The sequence below is a fragment of the Solanum dulcamara genome, chromosome 6 (genome assembly GCF_947179165.1).
Source record: "Solanum dulcamara chromosome 6, daSolDulc1.2, whole genome shotgun sequence".
Classification (NCBI taxonomy): domain Eukaryota; kingdom Viridiplantae; phylum Streptophyta; class Magnoliopsida; order Solanales; family Solanaceae; genus Solanum; species Solanum dulcamara.
This window is the reverse complement of record NC_077242.1, coordinates 14,316,669-14,335,256: the sequence shown is the minus strand read 5'-3', so window position 1 is coordinate 14,335,256 and position 18,588 is coordinate 14,316,669. Positions and strand designations below refer to the sequence as shown.

Here is an 18,588-nt window from a genome sequence, read left to right as displayed (position 1 = left end):
GAAGACACTTTACTTTTTCTTTTGTCCAAATTTATTGTTTCAACTATTTAAGATAGTAAGGATAGTGGAGTCACTTGACACCAACTGACTAGTTGTTGTTAGTTGTTCAGAGTAATTAGTTCTAACTAACTCTATTATTCTGTTATTAATTCAGTTAGAGTAGACACGTGTACATCTGTGATATGATCAAGTTAGTTAGCTCATTTATATGTATTGGAGCTCAGTGCATTGTTACATTGCACCATAGAAATAACAAAAAATATCTTTCAGTTCATCCTATCTTCTTCTCTCTAGATTAGACTCAATCTAACAATACTTGAGATTTCTTTATGGCATTATAGTTGAGAATCAAGGTTTGATTCAACTTTGTTTATTGGCGATCAATTCTCTATTTTCTCTGTATTTTTTTGTAATCTGATTTTGAGAAAATATTGAGCGCTGACACGATCAATGATATTGAGAAAAATCATAATCATCCCCTGTATCTCCTGCAATCTGATATTCCAGGTTCCACATTGACAACAATCCAGCTCACAGGTGTGGAGAATTACTCGCAATGGAGTCAATCGATGCTCCTAATTCTCCGAGCTAAGAGCAAGGCAAGTATTGTTTTTTGTACCTGTAAGAAGAGTGTTTACAAAACAAATGCGTTTGTGCTATCATGGATTTTAAACTCTGTTTTGAAGGAATTGATGAGTGAAATCATCTATGCAACTGATGCTGCAATGGTTTGGGCAGACCTGAAGGAGAGATTTGATAAGGTGAGGTTATCAACTTCATCGTGAGATTTGCACTATCACACAAGGTACCTCATCCATTTCTGCCTATTTCACACGATTGCGACTTCTTTGGGATAAATTCTATGCATTAGTAGCTCCCCATTCTTGTGGTTGTGATAAATCAGTGGTTTATGCAAGTCATTTGCAATACATGAAGTTGTTTGCCTTTTTGATGGGGCTCAATGAGTCATACATTCAGGATCGCAGTCAAATCCTTATGATGATTCCTTTACCTTCTGTAAACAAAGCATACTCGATGATCATTTCATATGAAAGTCAAAGAGTGACAACAGGTTCATACTCAGGAGGAGATTTGGGACTATCTACTGCATTGTACGTTGGTAGGGATCAAAGGCAATATGTTGGAAGCGGTTCATATTTAGGAGGAGATGTAGGAGCCTCTACTTCCATTACATTATATGCTGGTAGAGGTCACCAAAAGCAATCGCTCCACAAGCAAAAGGGGGACTACACTCTGTAGTATGATGTTTGCAAACTGAAAGGCCATAGTAATGAGATCTGCTATCGAGTTGTTGGATATCCACCAGACTACAAATTTAGGAAGAAGCTTGTAACACCTCCAAGATCTGGAAATCATAGCAATAGAATGGCAAATGTGAATGTTGTTGAGGATGATACCTTTGGTACTACAACTTCTATCTTCACACATGAGCAGTATGGTCAAATTTTTAAGCTTTTGAACAAGGAAGGTCCTGAGATTCCAGCTGTCAACCAAGTAGGTATAGATAAATGCTTTTATGTAGGACTAAGCTTAAAAATTGGGTAGTGGATTATGGAGCAACAAAGCATACCACAGCCTCACTAGATGACCTATTTGACATAGTTCCTTTAGAACAAGGTGACATGTACAATTACCTCATGGAGGGACCATTTCAATATCACACACTGGTAGTTATAAGTGGAACAATGGTGATGTTCTAACCAATGTCCTAGTGGTTCCTGATTTCAAATATGATTTGCTTTCAGTTTCTCAACTAACCAGGCAATTACATTGCTCAATAGGATTTTTCCTGAGTTTTGTGTCTTTCAGGACCTCTTAACTGGGAAGGTCAAGGGGATTGGTAAGGAGACAAGCCTTTATTTTCTGTTGAATAAAAGTGCTGGAGATAGAAGCACCATGAATAAAGTTGTTGACTCTAATGAAGTTTGATGCAATAAAGAAATTGTTGTACAACTGATGCAAATCAAGACCAATGAGGATGATGACATGTTGTGGCATAGGAGATTTGGTCACCCCTTACATTCTATCTTGAAGGGTATAGTTTCAATTATAGGTGGACACACTAGTGATTGTCTCATTTGTCCCTTAGCTAAGCAAACAAGATTGCCTTTTCTTTTGTCACTGACTAGAAGCAAGTCTGTAATTGATTTGATACAAATTGATGTTTGGGGTCCATATAGAGTTAGCACTCATGCTGGTTTCAAGTATTTCCTGACTTTAGTTGATGACTATTCCAGAATTACATGGTTGTACCCGCTATGATTGAAAACTGATGTTATAACAATCTTGAAGTCCTTTTTTAAAATGGTTAAAACTCAATTTGATCATTGTGTGAAAGTTGTTAGATCAGATAATGGAGGTGAATTCTTTAACTTTGGATGCAAAGATTTTTAATATGGGGGAGAGGTGGGACGTGGGAAGAGAGGGAGTATTTAAAGATAATATCATTTAACATGTTACATTACAATCAAAAATATTTAGAAATAATATTTTAATATTATATGTGCATCGCGTGAGTACGTATACTAATTAATTTAATGAGATCAAATAATTAATTAATATATTTATTTGGACAAAATATTAACAACTGAATAATAAATCATAAAAAATACTTTCAGATTCTAAATTGTTGTTGTGAAAGTCTAGTTTCAATTTTCGAGAGACAAGTCAAGTGTAATTTTCAAAGACATAATAGAAATAGCCGCTAATTACAGGAAAATAGGAGAAGGGTGAAAAGAATGAGGTGGTGTCCATTTTTAGGGATTCCACTTATAGTGGCTCTTCTCTCTCTGCTCCTGCTCAAGATTTTCCCTCACAAATCACTCAATTCTACCACAAAAGTGTGTCTTTTTAAGTCTATATCTTTAATTAAGAGTCAAATCCTTAATGTTTATTTGTTATATTGATTAATTTGTATCTACATCTCAACATCACTTTAATATTTTCTGTTTTTATGTGCTTGTGATAGAATTCTCCCAGACTTTTCACTGTTGAAGAACTTGCTATTTACAATGGTTCTGATCCAAGTTTGCCCATCTTTCTTGCTATTATTGGGTACATGTCAAATCTTGTTATACTCATACTGTGATTTCAAGATTTCATTAATTTTCCCGGATTTTGTTTTGTTTGGTGCTATTAATAGGTCCGTATTTGATGTGAGCAAAGCAAAGAGTCACTATGGAGTAGGAGGTGGCTACAACCATTTTGCCGGAAGGTGTGCTCTTTTTCCAATTCTTTTGCTTTTTTTTGGTTGTATTTATGATTCATAATATGTAATCTCCATTGATGATTCAATGTAATCTTTGGTTCTATCACTTTTGAATCTTAAAGAGTGGTTATTGTTCTCATGGCTTGTAATTTATGTGGGATTTGTTTTATTTTCTCACAAAGGACAATCAGTTTTAAACTTTTGCTGCTCTGTGTCATATAAAGTTAATCTCATCCGAGAACTTTTAGCTGCTCAACATTTAACAATTAACAAATTTTTTTCTACAATTTTCAAATTTCAGAGACGCTTCGCGTGCCTTCGTTTCAGGAAATTTTACAGGTTAGAATCTTTTGTTTATATTTCTATGTCCGGGGTATAGTAGATTTATGATATAATGCGTTGAGATTATTATAACTTTATCTACTGCATAGCATAGTATAATTGACTATAGTGTGAATAAGAGTTCATAACAACATATTAGTGTAATCTCACAAGTGAGGAAAGTGAATAAGACTTCATGATAGAAGCAAAACCATCAAATTAAGGGTGTGTTCAGTGCGAAGGAAAATGTTTTTCAGGAAAATATGTAGGTGTCTTATTTATTTTCCTGTGTTTGGTATGTAAGAAATAAACATTACTAAAGCATTTATATATTATCTAGAAAAATACTAATAGAGGTAGGGTGGGGGTAAGGGTGTGGATTTGTGCGGTGGTGGGGATGGGGTATTATGGGAAGGGGGGTGAAGATGAGGTGTGTTGGAGAGTGGAGATTACACAATCAATATGGAATGCCACTTGTGGAACTTGTTTTCCCTACTTTCACTAGGGAAGTCATTTTTCTCATTTTTACGGAACTTGTTTTCCTAGATAAGATATTTTCTAAAATTTTTTGATCAACTGAACATGGGAAAACGCTTTCTGCCGCACTAAACACACCCTAAGTCCATCCATGGTAAAAAAGGTTTCCTTGCTATACCATCAAACTGCTAGATGAAGCAAACTGGCTTGATTGATATATCTGATGATATCCATACCTTTACTTGGAGATTTGCTCCATTTAAGGCAATTTTGCTTCTGGAGAGTCACATCTAGCAAGGTTGCGGTGAGATGTAAAGGGGTTCTCTAAGAGAACATGGATCCGCTACCAGTAACCAAAGAAGGGCATTCCTATTATTTCAAGTAGTGTTTGTTTTTAAAATTGTTCAAGGTGGCTCCTCTCACTTGTTTGCAATGATTTATCAGTAGAGTTTTGTTATGCTTCAAGTAGTGGTTAAGCACCAGTTGCATCTGCAAGGGGGATATAATCATTATAGGGTCAGCTGTTGTCGGTCTTTTTTCTTTTCCTTGTATTACTTTTTAGTGTTTTGTTTGAAATGTTTGTGAGAAAGGGTGAATGTAAGTTCATAGTATTGTTTATGAACTTTTATCTGATCAAAATTCATCTTCTATCTTTATCCGGTGGATTATATCGTGTTCATTTTATGTTGTGCAAAAAGCTTTCTTGTACTAATGTGCTTAAAGTAATATACAACAACAACATATCCGGTGTAATCCCACAAGTGGAAGTCTGAGGAGGGTGGTGTATACGTAGACCTACCCCCCTATCTTATCAGGGTAGAGAAACTGTTTCTGAAAGATCCTTTGGCTCAGAAAAGCATAAGGTTCTTAAAGTAATGTAGAAGGTTAAAATCTTAAAGGAAAAAAAGAAGGTTAGAATCTTAAAAGGAAAACAAAGAATGTCAAAATCATAAAAGGAAATTTAATATGCAAGAGGAGGAAACTAGCCAAGATATTATCAATTCTCCCTTGGGTTATTTTTGACCATATTGAGAACTGAGATATCGAAGTTCATTAGCCAAGGATTCTTGTACCTTCAGTTTAATTCTTGTACCAAAAGATGCTAGAAATTAAAAGTTGTGGTCTCCATTTTGGTTAAAATCAAAATAATGGTTATGGCAGTGGTGACTGTCAGGGCCGGCTTAAGCACTCGAGTGGCCTAAAACCAAGAATGCATCGGAGGTCTTAAATTTTTAATTTAAGATGCAAAGTTGTTAATATATTTGAAACTATTTTTGAGATGTAAAGTAGTTTTTTTTTTCTAATGAAAAGGTTTACTTTTTCTATAAATAATACTACATTCCTTTCAATCGTTTGTCGGTTTTTTGACTTGACACGAAATTTTAAAAAGTAAAGAAGATTTTCGAATCTTATGGTCTTAAACTAAAGATATGTATAATATATCAAAATGTTCTTTAATCTTGTAGTCGTAAACATGTCATGTAGAAAGTTAAAATTAAAAAATTGACAAAAAAAAAACATTCTTTCGAAACGAACTAAAAAGAAATAAGACAAATAAATTGAAACAATGCATTACAATTTTTTTTTTAAAAACCTATAATAATTTGATTATTACTAAAAAATGAGGCCCCTCAAATTTGGGGGCCTAAGGCGGATGCCTTATTTTCAAAGGCATAGAACTGCCCCTGGTGACCATACTTCTCTTGTATGGGATTTTGTAGAATGCAAAGGAATACCTACTATCCCCACTTAAAAATAAGGATCACATGCTTTAGGCTTTGCCAAGTGCAAGTTATTAGGAAATAGAAAGGCTCAGTCAAGCACAAACAATATATAATTTAAGAATGTGCTTGATTTGGTCTATTTGAAGAAATCTTTTGACTTCCTATGATAATTGCTATTACGAAAATGATTTGAGACATGAGAACTATGAATTGTGATGTTTGAAGCCATTGAAGCAATAAACGCTGCCTTTACTAAACAATATCAGTTGTGATAGGCTGAATTCCTCTCTGGACAAAAATAATAACCTGTTACAAATTTGACCACTTAAAGAGAATTCCCTTTTCTCGCTTCTAGATAGCCTCTAAAGTGTAATGAGACTAAACAATGACTAAATGCAGCACTTACGATGTTTGAACTTCTTGCTTGCCTTTCAATTTCATGGTATAAATGAAATATATTGATTCTTCTGTTTTGGTTTTGTCTTGATGATTTATGGCTTCTAAAATGAAGTTGTTTTACTCTATGTTAATACAGGAGATGGACTCACTGACTCACTACGGGATTTATCCAGCGCCGAGGTAATATGATGTTTCGTTGTCATTCAGAGAGGATGCTTCTTGTTTTGAACATGTTATGTCCTTGGTCAGTCTCAGTCCTCCTAATATATCTAATGCAATCCTTTTGGTGACCCACACTGTTCCTAGATAATTTATGGCATATGGTTTTCTGCCCCGCAATAAAGTTCACAATACTAGTAATTTACAAAATGCCTTCTGGTATTTGTGAGGTTCATATGCTTAGATGTTTCTCTCTTTGCTTATGCATATCTTCTCCCTTTGTTCTTTTACGTCCTATCGACCATCTCTGTCCATGGCTCTTTTTATTATCTGAAAGGGAATGAAATTGTATCTAGCAATTTTTTTCTTGACAGGGAAGAACTTATTTTCTATATCTCACTTTTATAGGTTAAAAGTATTGTTGACTGGAGAGACTTCTACTTCCGAACATACATGTGAGTAATTCATCTTCTGAACTTATTAATCTTGAATGGGTAGTGTGGGATGTGAACAGTGGACTTTTCTTGAGAGAATAGTTATCAACAGTGTCTTCACTTTCCTATTCAATACTCAGATTTATTATTTATTTGCCAAGACATTTCTGTAAAACGTCCAGGAGTAGCGTCTTCCTAGTGGAGAATTATATAGACATGACTAGCAGGTGATTGTATGTTTTTGTGTGCCTCTATTGGGAAGGGGAACAAAAACATAGAAGAGTATAATTAGAAAGCTCCACGGGTTTTGGTTGGGTAAGGGCATATCACATGTTATGTGGGTTAAGTGCACGTCATGGGTTCAAACACTGCAGCAGACAAAAGCCTAGTATTTAAGTGGAGAAGGGTAGAAGGACATGCCCATTATCCCCCAAGTTCCGAACTGTGCTCGACTGACCCTTGGGCACTTATTGCTTATCAAAGAAAAAGAAAGGAAGTGGAATTAGAAAGTCACAGATGATTAGTAACGTTTCTTAGCAAAAATATTAAATTTCATTTTCGAAGAGATATCCGATTTAGCCCCCAGGGCCTAGCTCAAGTGGCAAAGGGTGGAGGATTTGTGGCTTAGGTCACAGGTTCAAGCCCCCACATCATGCAAAACGAAGCCTGGTATTCAAGTGGAGAAGGGTAGAGGGGCGGGCCCATTATCCACCGAGTTTAGAAGGCTATGGTTGGTCCAAAGGGGATTTCTCAGTTATCAAAAAAAAAAAAGATATCCAATTTAAAGATGTTAGAAAGCTAACCAGATACCCGAAAGCTAGGAGGGAGAGCAAGAAGTCAATGCATTGCAACACAAGAATCTATAAGTAATGAGCTCTAATAGCAGGAAAGAAATACCACATCCACAACGATTACCTCAAAGTAACTGTTACTTTATTTTTGCATGTTCACAGTTGTCATGCTCTTGCAATTTTTCCTAGCCACATGCTCTAGTTTGGCATTGTAGCATATTTGAAAAATGATTATGGCTATCACCACTTTCTTCATACTTTTAAGAAATATTGGAAAAGATGTCCACTTCTTCTCTGTTGGTGTAACATGTCTTAGGTTCCGTCTATTTGGTAACCAAGACCATCTGATAACTTTAACCTTAGGTAGAGGTTTACTTTCCAGAAATAGAAGTGAAAATGGAAAAGAATGTGATGGTAACGTTGGTCTAAGTAAGAGAAGAAGAATTCATAATAAATGCTCGAAGTCACCTAGTTCTCATATCCTTATGTTAGTGTTTGCAATAAAATAAAATCTGATAGATCATGTAACAATTAAACTCTAGTCTATCTCCTAATTTTTTTTCGATTTAGTATATATTTTTAGTTTTATTTGTTGAAGAATCAAAATTCCATAGATTGGGAACACATGTTAGTGCATTATTTGTTTGACTAGTAAACATAAGCTGCTACATGATCGATGGTTTGATAAATTAATGGCTACCCCCCCCCCCCCCAAATGATCATGTTTTGCAAGTTTCGTACATAAACTATTGGGTGTCTCTATTGCCCACCTGAACTATAACTTTCAAGGATTAAACCCGCGACTCAATAGTTGTTGGTGTGTGTACTTCATGCTCCTAAAACACTTTAAAAAATGTGCCAAGTGGCAAGCTTTGCAAGTTTCATATTTAAATTATTAGGTGTTTCTGTTATCCCCATAAGCTTTAATTTTTGGAGGTTAAAAATCCCCTGGAAGTATATTGCTCAATACGTTAGTGTCTCTATATGTGGCATTATATTTTCAGCCCAATAGTTGCGTGATTTTTGGGTTAAAAATCAAAATTGGGCGACTTTCTGAGAGAAAAGCCCCTAGTTTAGTAAATTATGGGTTAAAAACCAAAGTTGAGTGACTTTTTAAGAGAAACATTCATAGTTGAGTGACCATATTAGATATTATCTCATTGGTCGCTGATATGTAAAATCAGGAGCTTGCGGTGAGGAATCTAGAAAAGCCAAAAATTGTGAACGTTTAGTTTTGTGTTTTAATTGTGGTTTTGTTCTTTCATAAAATTAATGTGTCCTGGGTTTGATACCAGCTGCCCTAGAATATTCATTTTCATCCTCAAGAATGTGTTTGGGTCCTAAAGAAAGTTGATTGAAATCAAGAAAAGGAAGAAGGCGTTCTTTCAATAACAGAGGAAAGAAGGAAGGGATAAGTAATTTTAGATGAAATCCAAATATACAAATCCATATCAATTTGGTTAAAGAAGATGAAGAACAACTAAAGAAATAAAGGAAATAAAGAGAAAAAATAATTAAACTGGCATCATTTTTTCACCTCTCGTGCGTCATTCAGAAAGTCATCACAAACTTTTTGTTATTTGTCTCCCATGGGGGGTCAATCTTCAAAAGATGTAGTTTAGGGGGTAACAGAAATAACCGATAGTTTACGTATGGAACTTGCAAAATGGTGATAGTTTAGGGGGGTTTCAGCCATTATAAAGGCCACATGGATAACTTATTTACCCTCCACGTGCCTGAAAGTAAGTGTTAACAGACACTTTGTCATTTGTCAAGCAAGGCAATTAATCCTTGGAAGTTATAGTTCAGGGAGTAACGGAAAGTAGGAAACAAGACATAATTTAAGTATGAGACTTGCAAAAACGCGACTTTGTTTTTTAGCCATTAACTCTTTTTCGATAAGGTGTAACCGTCCAAAATAAACATGTTGAAGAGACGGGTAGCAAGATGCAATTGAAAAACACCATTCTGATTTATACTGACTATTCATTTTGTCCTTCGGAAACACAAATTTTTAATGGTTAACCTGCCTATGTGATAAATTAAAGAAAACATACTTCTCTTTTCCTGGTAACTTTCCAGATATAGTACAAGAATCATCCTAACCTTGTCATTAGCCAAAGTCCAGATGAAGAGTTTCGTTTATTTTGTTTTGGTATATTAGTATATAATTAACTATTTTATCTTGCATGAATTTACATGGACCCTTAATGCTTAATGGTATTATCTCCTGTGATTGCCAGTGAAGATATTTCTTTTATTTCTTCCCACTAAAGACATTTTATTGGCCTCAAGATTGGTAAATCTTAAACTCCCTTGCCTTTTAGATTAAAACAGATTTTAATTGACAGAGCAGTCTTTTCTTGGTCGTAACACCATCCCTTTATACCTGACGAAATTTCTTGGTCTCCTACTCCAACTGGAACTAAAAAAGAAATTAAGTGTATGAGGCATGATTGCAGGATTTCGGAAACAGCCGCCCTACCTTTCAAGGTGGGGGTTAGGTCTGCGTACACTCTACCCTACCCAGACCCCACATGGTGGGACTATACTGGGCTTGTTGTTGTTGTAGGCATGATTGCAGGATAAAATTCATTTTCATAGCCATAAAGTTTATAGGATTAGCTTCCAAGAAACGAAATACTAAACTCCTATCGATAGATCTGGCGACTTAGGACCACTTAGTTTGTAGGACATTCATGTGAGTTGGGTTTGATGAACTGGTTTCTTCAGCATATTGTGTGTGAAGTGTGTCTAAAGGGTAAGTAGCCCAAGATAACAATCAATGTGAATAACAAGGAAGATTAAGCTAAAGATGACCTTTACCAAAGATTATTATGTTTCTGGTGAAGCATATAATATTGTTATAACCATGGACTTAATGTCTAGAATGCTACCATTTATATACTGGTGCATAGTTATCTACGAAATAAAATCCTGTCTGGTATGTATTTCATTTATTTGGCAGCCAAAAAGCAATAACAAAGCATTCGGTGTAAGAAGTCACCCCTCTTTTTGTTTATCCTATTGTGATGAACATAGGTAGGAAGTTTAAGATTGAAGAATTGAACGAATCTCTGACTCGCTTCCTTTCTGGCAGATTTGTTGGTAAGCTTGTAGGTCGGTATTATGACACTGACGGCAATCCCACGAAGTACTTAAAAGGGGTTGAAGCAAAGGCCGCCAGAGGTGCTCAGCTGATGGAAAAACAAAAGAATGAAGAGGCTAAACTACCTAGCTGTAATTCAAGGTGGAGTCAACAAGAGGGTTCAGAGGTACAGTTCTTTCTTCAATGTCCCAAACTCCGTACCTCACAGATTTTCCTTTTAAGAACTAGGTATTGAGGTAAGGAAAGAATGAAATGAGACGAGATAGTAGCTTTCCCTTCCCTATTTGCTTTAGGTTGAGAACAGGGGAAAATTTCAGAAGAAAATACATTACCCCTTGCTTGGAGCCCAAATGAAAGAGAAAATCATTGAGGCCCATATAAAAGTTTTTTTTTTTTTGTTAACGACGTCTTTATTTGTCTGCTTTCTCCTGACTATTTGATGTGATAGGAGACGTTTTCATCTGCATGTCTTTGTGGTTCTTCCCATTCTTTCCTAACAAACCAAGCAAGGGAAGGTTAACTGTCAACTTTCCCTTGTGTTTGTCTCCAATTTCCAAACAAAGAAAATTTTAAAAACAAAATAAAAGATCTGGTTATGGCTGCATGTAGAGAAAAGGCTGCTAGCAACAATGTCTTATAAATCTAACAAGTAAGGTGGTCCATGGTGTTTTTCTGGTTCAAACTTAAAAAGTAGGCAGGATACGTAACTTCTTGATGTAGTTCTCCGAGGAATCAGTGATCGTTGTGATATGATTCTCATAAAACACGTTCCTTGGTCTTCTTCAAAAGTTATTCCACTCACAACCAAATGCATTTCCAACTCATTGGTTCATGTGTCTCTAGTGCGCAATGAAATTTTCAAGTACAGTTTGTATGGCATTCTAGATAAATGGCCACACAATTAGATGGGCAGGTTCTTGATTCTCGAAGCCAATGTCATTGTGCATTTCTGTACAAAATGCAACTTCTCTTTTAGGTATTGCTGGAATAACAGTGATATTGCGGATAATGTTATTTCACAACTCTACTCTCTTGATGAATTAAGTAGTTTCAACTTTATTTCCTTTCTCAGGTTTGGTGTGACGATGGATATCCAAGATTAGTTCAACGACCTACAGAGATAGCGTTGACAGGAAAAATGAGCAAACGTTGTGCTTGCTTTAAAGAGGAAGATCTTGACCAGCCAGGTCTGGAAGTCTACGAAGGATGTGATTATTTAGCCAAAACATGCCGGTTATGAATACTGCATTGTGAAACTCCATAGGATATTGATATTTACTTACTAATAGAATCATAGAATATTTGACATCAATTCCTCAAACAACATTCTGTACAATTTTCCATTTGAACGAATTTTTGTATATTTATTAATTTATTATAAGAGGACGACCTTGCTTTGAATAAAGAAGTGCGATTTAGTTGATTTAGTTGTAGAATTCAGGAATTGGACATTAATTATTTTCTTGTTTTTCATCATTATGGGGTCCAAGATTTTGTGTAGGAGAGAAAGAAGAATTGATCCAAGAACCAATTTTTTTATTCTTAAATTATTGAAAAATGGGTAACTTGAGAGTAGATTTCAAGCTAGGGAAAATATTGACAAAGACTAAGATAACAAAAGAAGTTAGAGATGCAACTGGAGAAGTTAGAAGGTGAAGCTGAGAAGATGAAAGAAAATGATAAGAAGAAGTTGAAGAGCAAATTAGCAAGTCCAAAATTATGGAGAATGTACTTTGGTTTATAATCGTGTGTGATAGATTCATAGTTATAGTTTACAAGCTTCATTTCGTTGTTTGAAGGAAGATGTAATGGAGATGTCTTAGACCTCATTTGTTTTTACTAAAATTAAGTTGTTTAAATTTGAATATACATCTAAATATTAAGATGTATATTAAGGTTTAGATATTTAAATTTGAATATATATATATATATATATATATATATATATATATATATATATATATGCACGCGCGCGTGTGTGTGAATATTAAAATATTGTATTAAAATTTGAATACTAAATAATAAGGATGCCTTTTTATCAACGTTTGAATGTATAAAACTTATCTTTACTTACAATTAATAAATATAAAATTTAATAAAATATTAAAAAATAATAATCAAAATATCGAATCAACAATATTTTTTTAGAAAATTATACAGTGGTTGGTTGTGGTGATGACATAACAATGATGGTTGTGAGTGTCGATTGAGAATGATTTTTGCTAATGGTGATGACTGACAATATAAGTTGATTGTGATAGTAGGTTGTGACTATAGCAGAGGATGGTGATTGTTCTGATAGTTGATAAATGATAATGGGAGGTGATGACTGATATAGTTGATAATAATAGACAATGACAGTAACAGTGAATTACACCTTGTTTAGATGGTTGTTACCTGTTGTATTGTATTGTATTGTTGGTTTAAATATAATGTTTGTTTTGATTGTTATTTAAATTCTATCGTATCGTTTAAATCCATCGTTAGGTAACGACGAAAAGACCCATTTTATGTAACGATCGATTTGGTGTATTTGCGTCATTACCTTAATATTTTTTTCTCATTTTGTCTTTATTTTTTATTTAATAATTATATTTCATCTTTTATCCTATCTTTTTATAGTAATTCTACCATGTACCCGACTTTTCTTGTAAGTTTTATCATTCAAATCATGGATGTGTGACATTATGTAACGGCGGAGAACGGTACAATCTATCCAAACACTGTATATAATAAAATAATACAGTACGATACAATACAATACAATAAATTATGAAACAATACATAACAACCATCCAAACAAAGTGTTAATGAAAATGGTAAATTCTCGTCTTAATTGAAATTCATTCATGTTTTAATGATATATTATCGATACAATATTTAATTAATTGTGGCTGAAGATAGTGATTGTGGGTGTTGGTAGTTGATAATGGTGAGCGATGAATACTGTAGTTAATCATGGTGAACAATGACAATAACAGTAAATTAATGAAATTGGTGAACTCTCATTTTTATTGAAATTCATACATATCTTTATGATATTAAAACATTGTTGCAACTCTTAGTCATTCAGATTTATTGAAATTCATTAAATGATTGTAAGATTAAAAAATAAATACATTTAATCATTAAGATCTGAATAATTAAGATTCAGATTTTAAAAAATAAACAGACTTAATGACTACGATTTGAATGATTAAAAATAAGACCTTCATTAAGGCCTCATTTATTTTTATTTAAGATTAAAACGTTTAAATTTAAATGCACATCTTCGTACTCAGATGTACATTAAGTCTTACATGTATAATTTTGAATTGTTTTATTAAGATTTGAATACTAAGCAACTGAGATGGTTTATTTTCTTGATATCTGAATATATAAAACTTATCTAAAATTTAAATAAAATATTAAACTAATCTAAAACTATATCATAAAATATTTTTAAAAATCTATATGACAGTTAGTGATGGTAATAACTACTAGTGGTGGTTTGTAGGTAGAAGTGTTCCCCAAGAATTAAACGATAAAAGACATTATTTTTTTGACTTGATTTGATTTTAATTTTTAATTTTAAGAACCTACAAAATTTGATTTTGATTTTAAGCAAGAAACAATAAAAAATAATATAATCAAAACGACCACATAAATATTCATTTTGAAAAAAATATATAATTACACATATTAAATGCTTTAATATAATTTTAAACCTACTAAATATAATTAGCTTTGCATAATATAAATGTGAAATTTGTAGTAATATGTATTTTGAAAAGTTCAATTGTTTCAAAATGAATCATTCTAATTAATTACAATAATCTTACACAGATGACCTAATGAATTTTTATCTAGCACATCAATGACCAAATAATTTATATTACATAATTAGTAATAATGAATATTAGGATATGTCACTTTGTAGACAAAGAAAACTAATTGATTTAGCATTAATGTATCGAAGTAATTTAAAATAAAATTTCATATCAACATCAAATATTCAAATTTAGCATCATCATTTTTCTAATTATGCATATGATATTCATATTAAGCATAGAAAGAAGAAACAACGGTTAGGACTAAAAATCAAACTTCGTTCACTCCAAAATCGATGCAAGTCGCCCTAATTGTCGGAATATCGACAATTTATCCCAAAATACATTTTAATTTTGATTTCATTGACGTATAACCAATTTAAAATTAGACTCTTAATGCAATTTTTGTGCTCTTTAATAGGATTGCATCATAATATATCAAATGGTTGAGTGCCTCCCAATCAAACCTATAATTACCACTTACATATTGGGTTAGGACTATATTCTCAAAAATGGTACGGAGATTATCCGATTCTGAATGAATATTTTACTTGTAAGTGTCTTGAATAATAATGACAACGCAATTTTTTTTTGATATTGTTCTTTTTTTATTCGAATAATGTCAAACAAACTTTACATCATCACCTTTTTAAATTGTAGATCCATATTTATTTAGAATTTTCACCGACATTCTACTTATGTATCTACAATAAATTTAATGGATATTTATCTTTTCATATCGGATGAACAATCAATTTTTAGTCGTGATCGAAAGTTAGTTCACCATGCCATAGTTTAATAATATTTTTGAATATGTGATATTATTTGTTAAGTCATCACCAAATGCATTATGTAAAATATTTGTTAATAGTTTATATATTAATATATTCTGAACATAGAATATAATAAAAATATGCGTAGAAATGAATTAATAATCTGCTAGATCTTTAAATATATTAATTGATAATTGATTTTATATATCATTGTCTTATTAAAAGATCTTCATACTGAAAAAGTAAATCAAGAAGTAGAAAGTCTAAAATTTATAATATATTATTTCAGTGCAGTCTTCTAGGCACCAGAGATGAGATAAATAGTGTCTTAGACTAATTTTAGACCTCTTCAAATTTTGGCTAACAATGTAACAATTAGTACATGAAACTGATTTTTGTATTTGTTCAATCAATTTATGTGTTAAATAATATATAAAATAAATAAAATATAATATTTATGTAAAATATCTTCTTCTTTATTTATTCAAAAAAAAAAGAGTAAGAATCACGATCCACCTACGTGGGACTTCTCTCAATTACTAAGACAAATGAGCAATTTTGGTTGCAACTTTATAATTATGCTTTTAGCAAAACCTTCAAGCTAACTCTATTTAACCTAAAAGTATAATATTTTCTCTCCAGAAATCACCCAACAACAATGTTTCTAAAATAAGAAAATTACACATTACCTTTTTGATTAACAGCGTAGTTCTTTAATTTATTTTAGCATTATAGTTCGATTTTTAGTTTTTATTTTGACAACTCCAAAACTTTAATTCATGTTACCAATAATTTGCCTTATGTTGAGTTTGAATTATTCATCAATGTTTTACTCAATTTTCTTAATGATATCTTAGTAAATGATAATTGAGTTGCTGTTATTATGCTAGAATATAATCGTTAAATTATGTATTTGAAAGTGTATTCCACATTTTAATGAAAATTTACAAAAATCTAAAATTCAATAAAAACTAAATCAATAAAAAATTGGCCTAATTGATTTGGCTTGATTTTAATATTTAAAAAACTGACTTAATTGATTTGATTTCTTTTTAGGAGAAAATCGGTTCAAGCTAAATCATGAAAACCCCTAGTTCTGGGTATTAATTGGGGATTGTATTGGGTGACAGTTGTGGTGGTAGATAATAACTAATGATAATGGTGACTGGTAATAGTCATTAATTGTGGTGTTGATCGTGAAAGTTAGTGGTAGCAACTAAAAATTGTGGTTGATGATAGTAATAGCTAATGTTGATGATGAATGATGACAATGGTTGGCGACAAATAGTGGTGATTGTCGATAGTGATTGATGGCTATAAGTAATAGTGGTTGAAAGCGGTGATGAATAATGATTGATGTTGATGACGACTTGTAATGATTCTAAAGGTCATTTTTAGAAATTCTTAAAATATTATCATGTTCTCCCTCTTGTATCTGCCCTAAATCATATTTGGTCGATTTAAGAGATTAGAATTGTAACAGGATCGAAAAGTTGATATTTTTGAAAGTTTAGAGTTTTGAAGGCTTTTGAGTTGAAATAAGTGACTTTATCTGTCATCCAAAGCCACGAGTCTCGATATGAAATTCCATTAGCTCTGGAATACGGAGCTTGATCTAGGAGTGTTGTCGTTTTCAGTTTCAAGGTTTATGGTGATTTGAGCCCTTGAGTTGTCATTTTAGTGGAAGTGAAGGTCAAAGTTGACTTTGGTCAACATTCGAAATTCGCACTCTCGAATTAAAATTTTGTTGATTCTGCTCGTTTCAGGAGGTGATTTTAGACCTAGGTAGAGCTTCGATTTATTTTTCTTAGTTTTCGAGGGCACTTTGGTCTCTTTGGTGGAAGATAGTTAGTTGTGGCTTTAATGGGTTCCGAGTTAAGAAGACTTTAAATTCGTATTTCAATGGTTTCATTGAGTTCGAAACGTAGAATTTAATAGGTTAGCCTATCTGGTTTGTGTGTTCGAAATTTTGAATGAATCCCGAGCATCTTTTTGGAGAATTGTGTGCCTTGGTATTTTGTTGTTACTGTTGTATTTGATGTCTGATATTACCTTCATTGCGATTGCGTAAGTATATTTCCCTATGAGTCGCGATCGCGTGATGTCTGACGTGATCGCGAAGGCCTTCTATCTTGTGTATTGCGATCGCGTACCTTTGTCGTGATCGCATAGGTTAATTAATGAGTTGACCTAATTTTTTTCTTCATGATTGCCTGGGATGGGTGGCGATTGCATCGAATAAAGTGCCTGGGCAGATTTACAATTCCCAAAATCAGGATTCCTCCCTATTCCATCATTCTTGAATTGTAGAAGCTTAGTCTAGGCGATTTTCAAGAGGTTTTTCGAGAATAAATATTTGGGTAAGTGATTTCGACCCCAATCCTTCATTACCCAATTATTATGTCATGATTTTATCATCAAAACATTGTTTTTGGATTCAAATTGTGGTGTTTTTCATAAACTTGAGTTTTAAGTAAAATGGAGTTTAAGCATGGGTACCTTAAATCTTTCTGAACAACAATCAAGACAACTCATAATATAATAAGAACTCTTAATAGGAACTCTTTTCCTTGTTGATGAGTTGTCCTGATTGTTGTTCATAAAGATTTAAGGTATCCATAATAAGTTGTAGAGTGTTGCTGTTGTAATGGGTTGGTACACGAAACTTTCTCACATTTATTTGTAAATTGTCGTGATTCTAACTATGTTTGGAATCCATTTATAAAAGTTGCAGGCTACACTTTACAGTATTGCAACTCAGACAAATTCTAGGAGATTGGTGGAAAGCTGAGTGTGTTGCTAAGTTAAAACCAGTGTTTAAAGCAGCTTCAACTTTTATTATTTGGAAAATATAGAAAAGAAGAAATGTGGTCAAACATGGGGAAAATATGTCTAAACATACTATGATTATGGAGATTCATTGGAATATATACCTTTTCACTAAGTTCAGTTATCCATGGTTGAAGGAGATACCTAAAACTTGGCCTCTCATTGTCAAATTTTTTGAGAGATACACTTCATTGATAAACTTCAAGATGGTGAGATGGAATCACCTCCAAGGGGAAGTTTTAAATGCAATACTGATGGTTCATTCCACGGAGAAACTAGAATTGGTTCACTAGCTTTTTGTGTTAGGGATGGTGAGGAAGATTTCTTATATGCTGAATCTAAAGTCCTGGAGAAATGTACTATTGTTGAGACTGAAGTACAGGCTATTGGGATGGGGGTTGACTACTGCATTCAGAATAATTTTTTTCCACTGATCATTGAAATTGATTCTCTAACAGCTCAAAAAGTTATATATGAAAGTTGGGAGGTTCCTTGGTTGATTGCCCGAGATATTAGATATATTAAACATCAAAT

At 33.1% G+C, this 18,588-nt stretch overlaps 1 protein-coding gene across 2 annotated transcripts; it reads left to right on the top strand.

The window, feature by feature from the left end:
• Window positions 1–265: 265 nt before the first annotated feature.
• LOC129892419 (membrane-associated progesterone-binding protein 4) lies at window positions 266–12,056 on the top strand. 2 transcript variants are annotated; one of them, XM_055967984.1, is made up of 9 exons: window positions 266–353; window positions 508–761; window positions 2,990–3,075; window positions 3,164–3,235; window positions 3,531–3,568; window positions 6,287–6,330; window positions 6,718–6,764; window positions 10,635–10,809; window positions 11,716–12,056. In XM_055967984.1, the coding sequence occupies exons 2-9, from the start codon at window positions 570–572 to the stop codon at window positions 11,881–11,883; spliced, it is 822 nt and encodes a 273-aa protein (XP_055823959.1). In that variant the 5' UTR covers window positions 266–353; window positions 508–569; the 3' UTR covers window positions 11,884–12,056. The 2 variants fall into 2 exon arrangements, with proteins under 2 accessions (XP_055823959.1, XP_055823960.1); XM_055967985.1 differs by lacking the exons at window positions 266–353; window positions 508–761 and adding an exon at window positions 2,691–2,861.
• Window positions 12,057–18,588: the final 6,532 nt, after the last annotated feature.

Excerpts from the sequence above, each read along its gene's own strand:
- LOC129892419 (XM_055967984.1), top strand. The coding sequence starts at position 570 with ATGCTCCTAATTCTCCGAGCTAAGAGCAAGGCAAGTATTGTTTTTTGT. Across the intron at positions 3,076-3,163 it reads ATCTTTCTTGCTATTATTGG|GTCCGTATTTGATGTGAGCA; the intron begins GTACATGTCAAA and ends TGCTATTAATAG. Across the intron at positions 6,331-6,717 it reads GGGATTTATCCAGCGCCGAG|GTTAAAAGTATTGTTGACTG; the intron begins GTAATATGATGT and ends TCACTTTTATAG.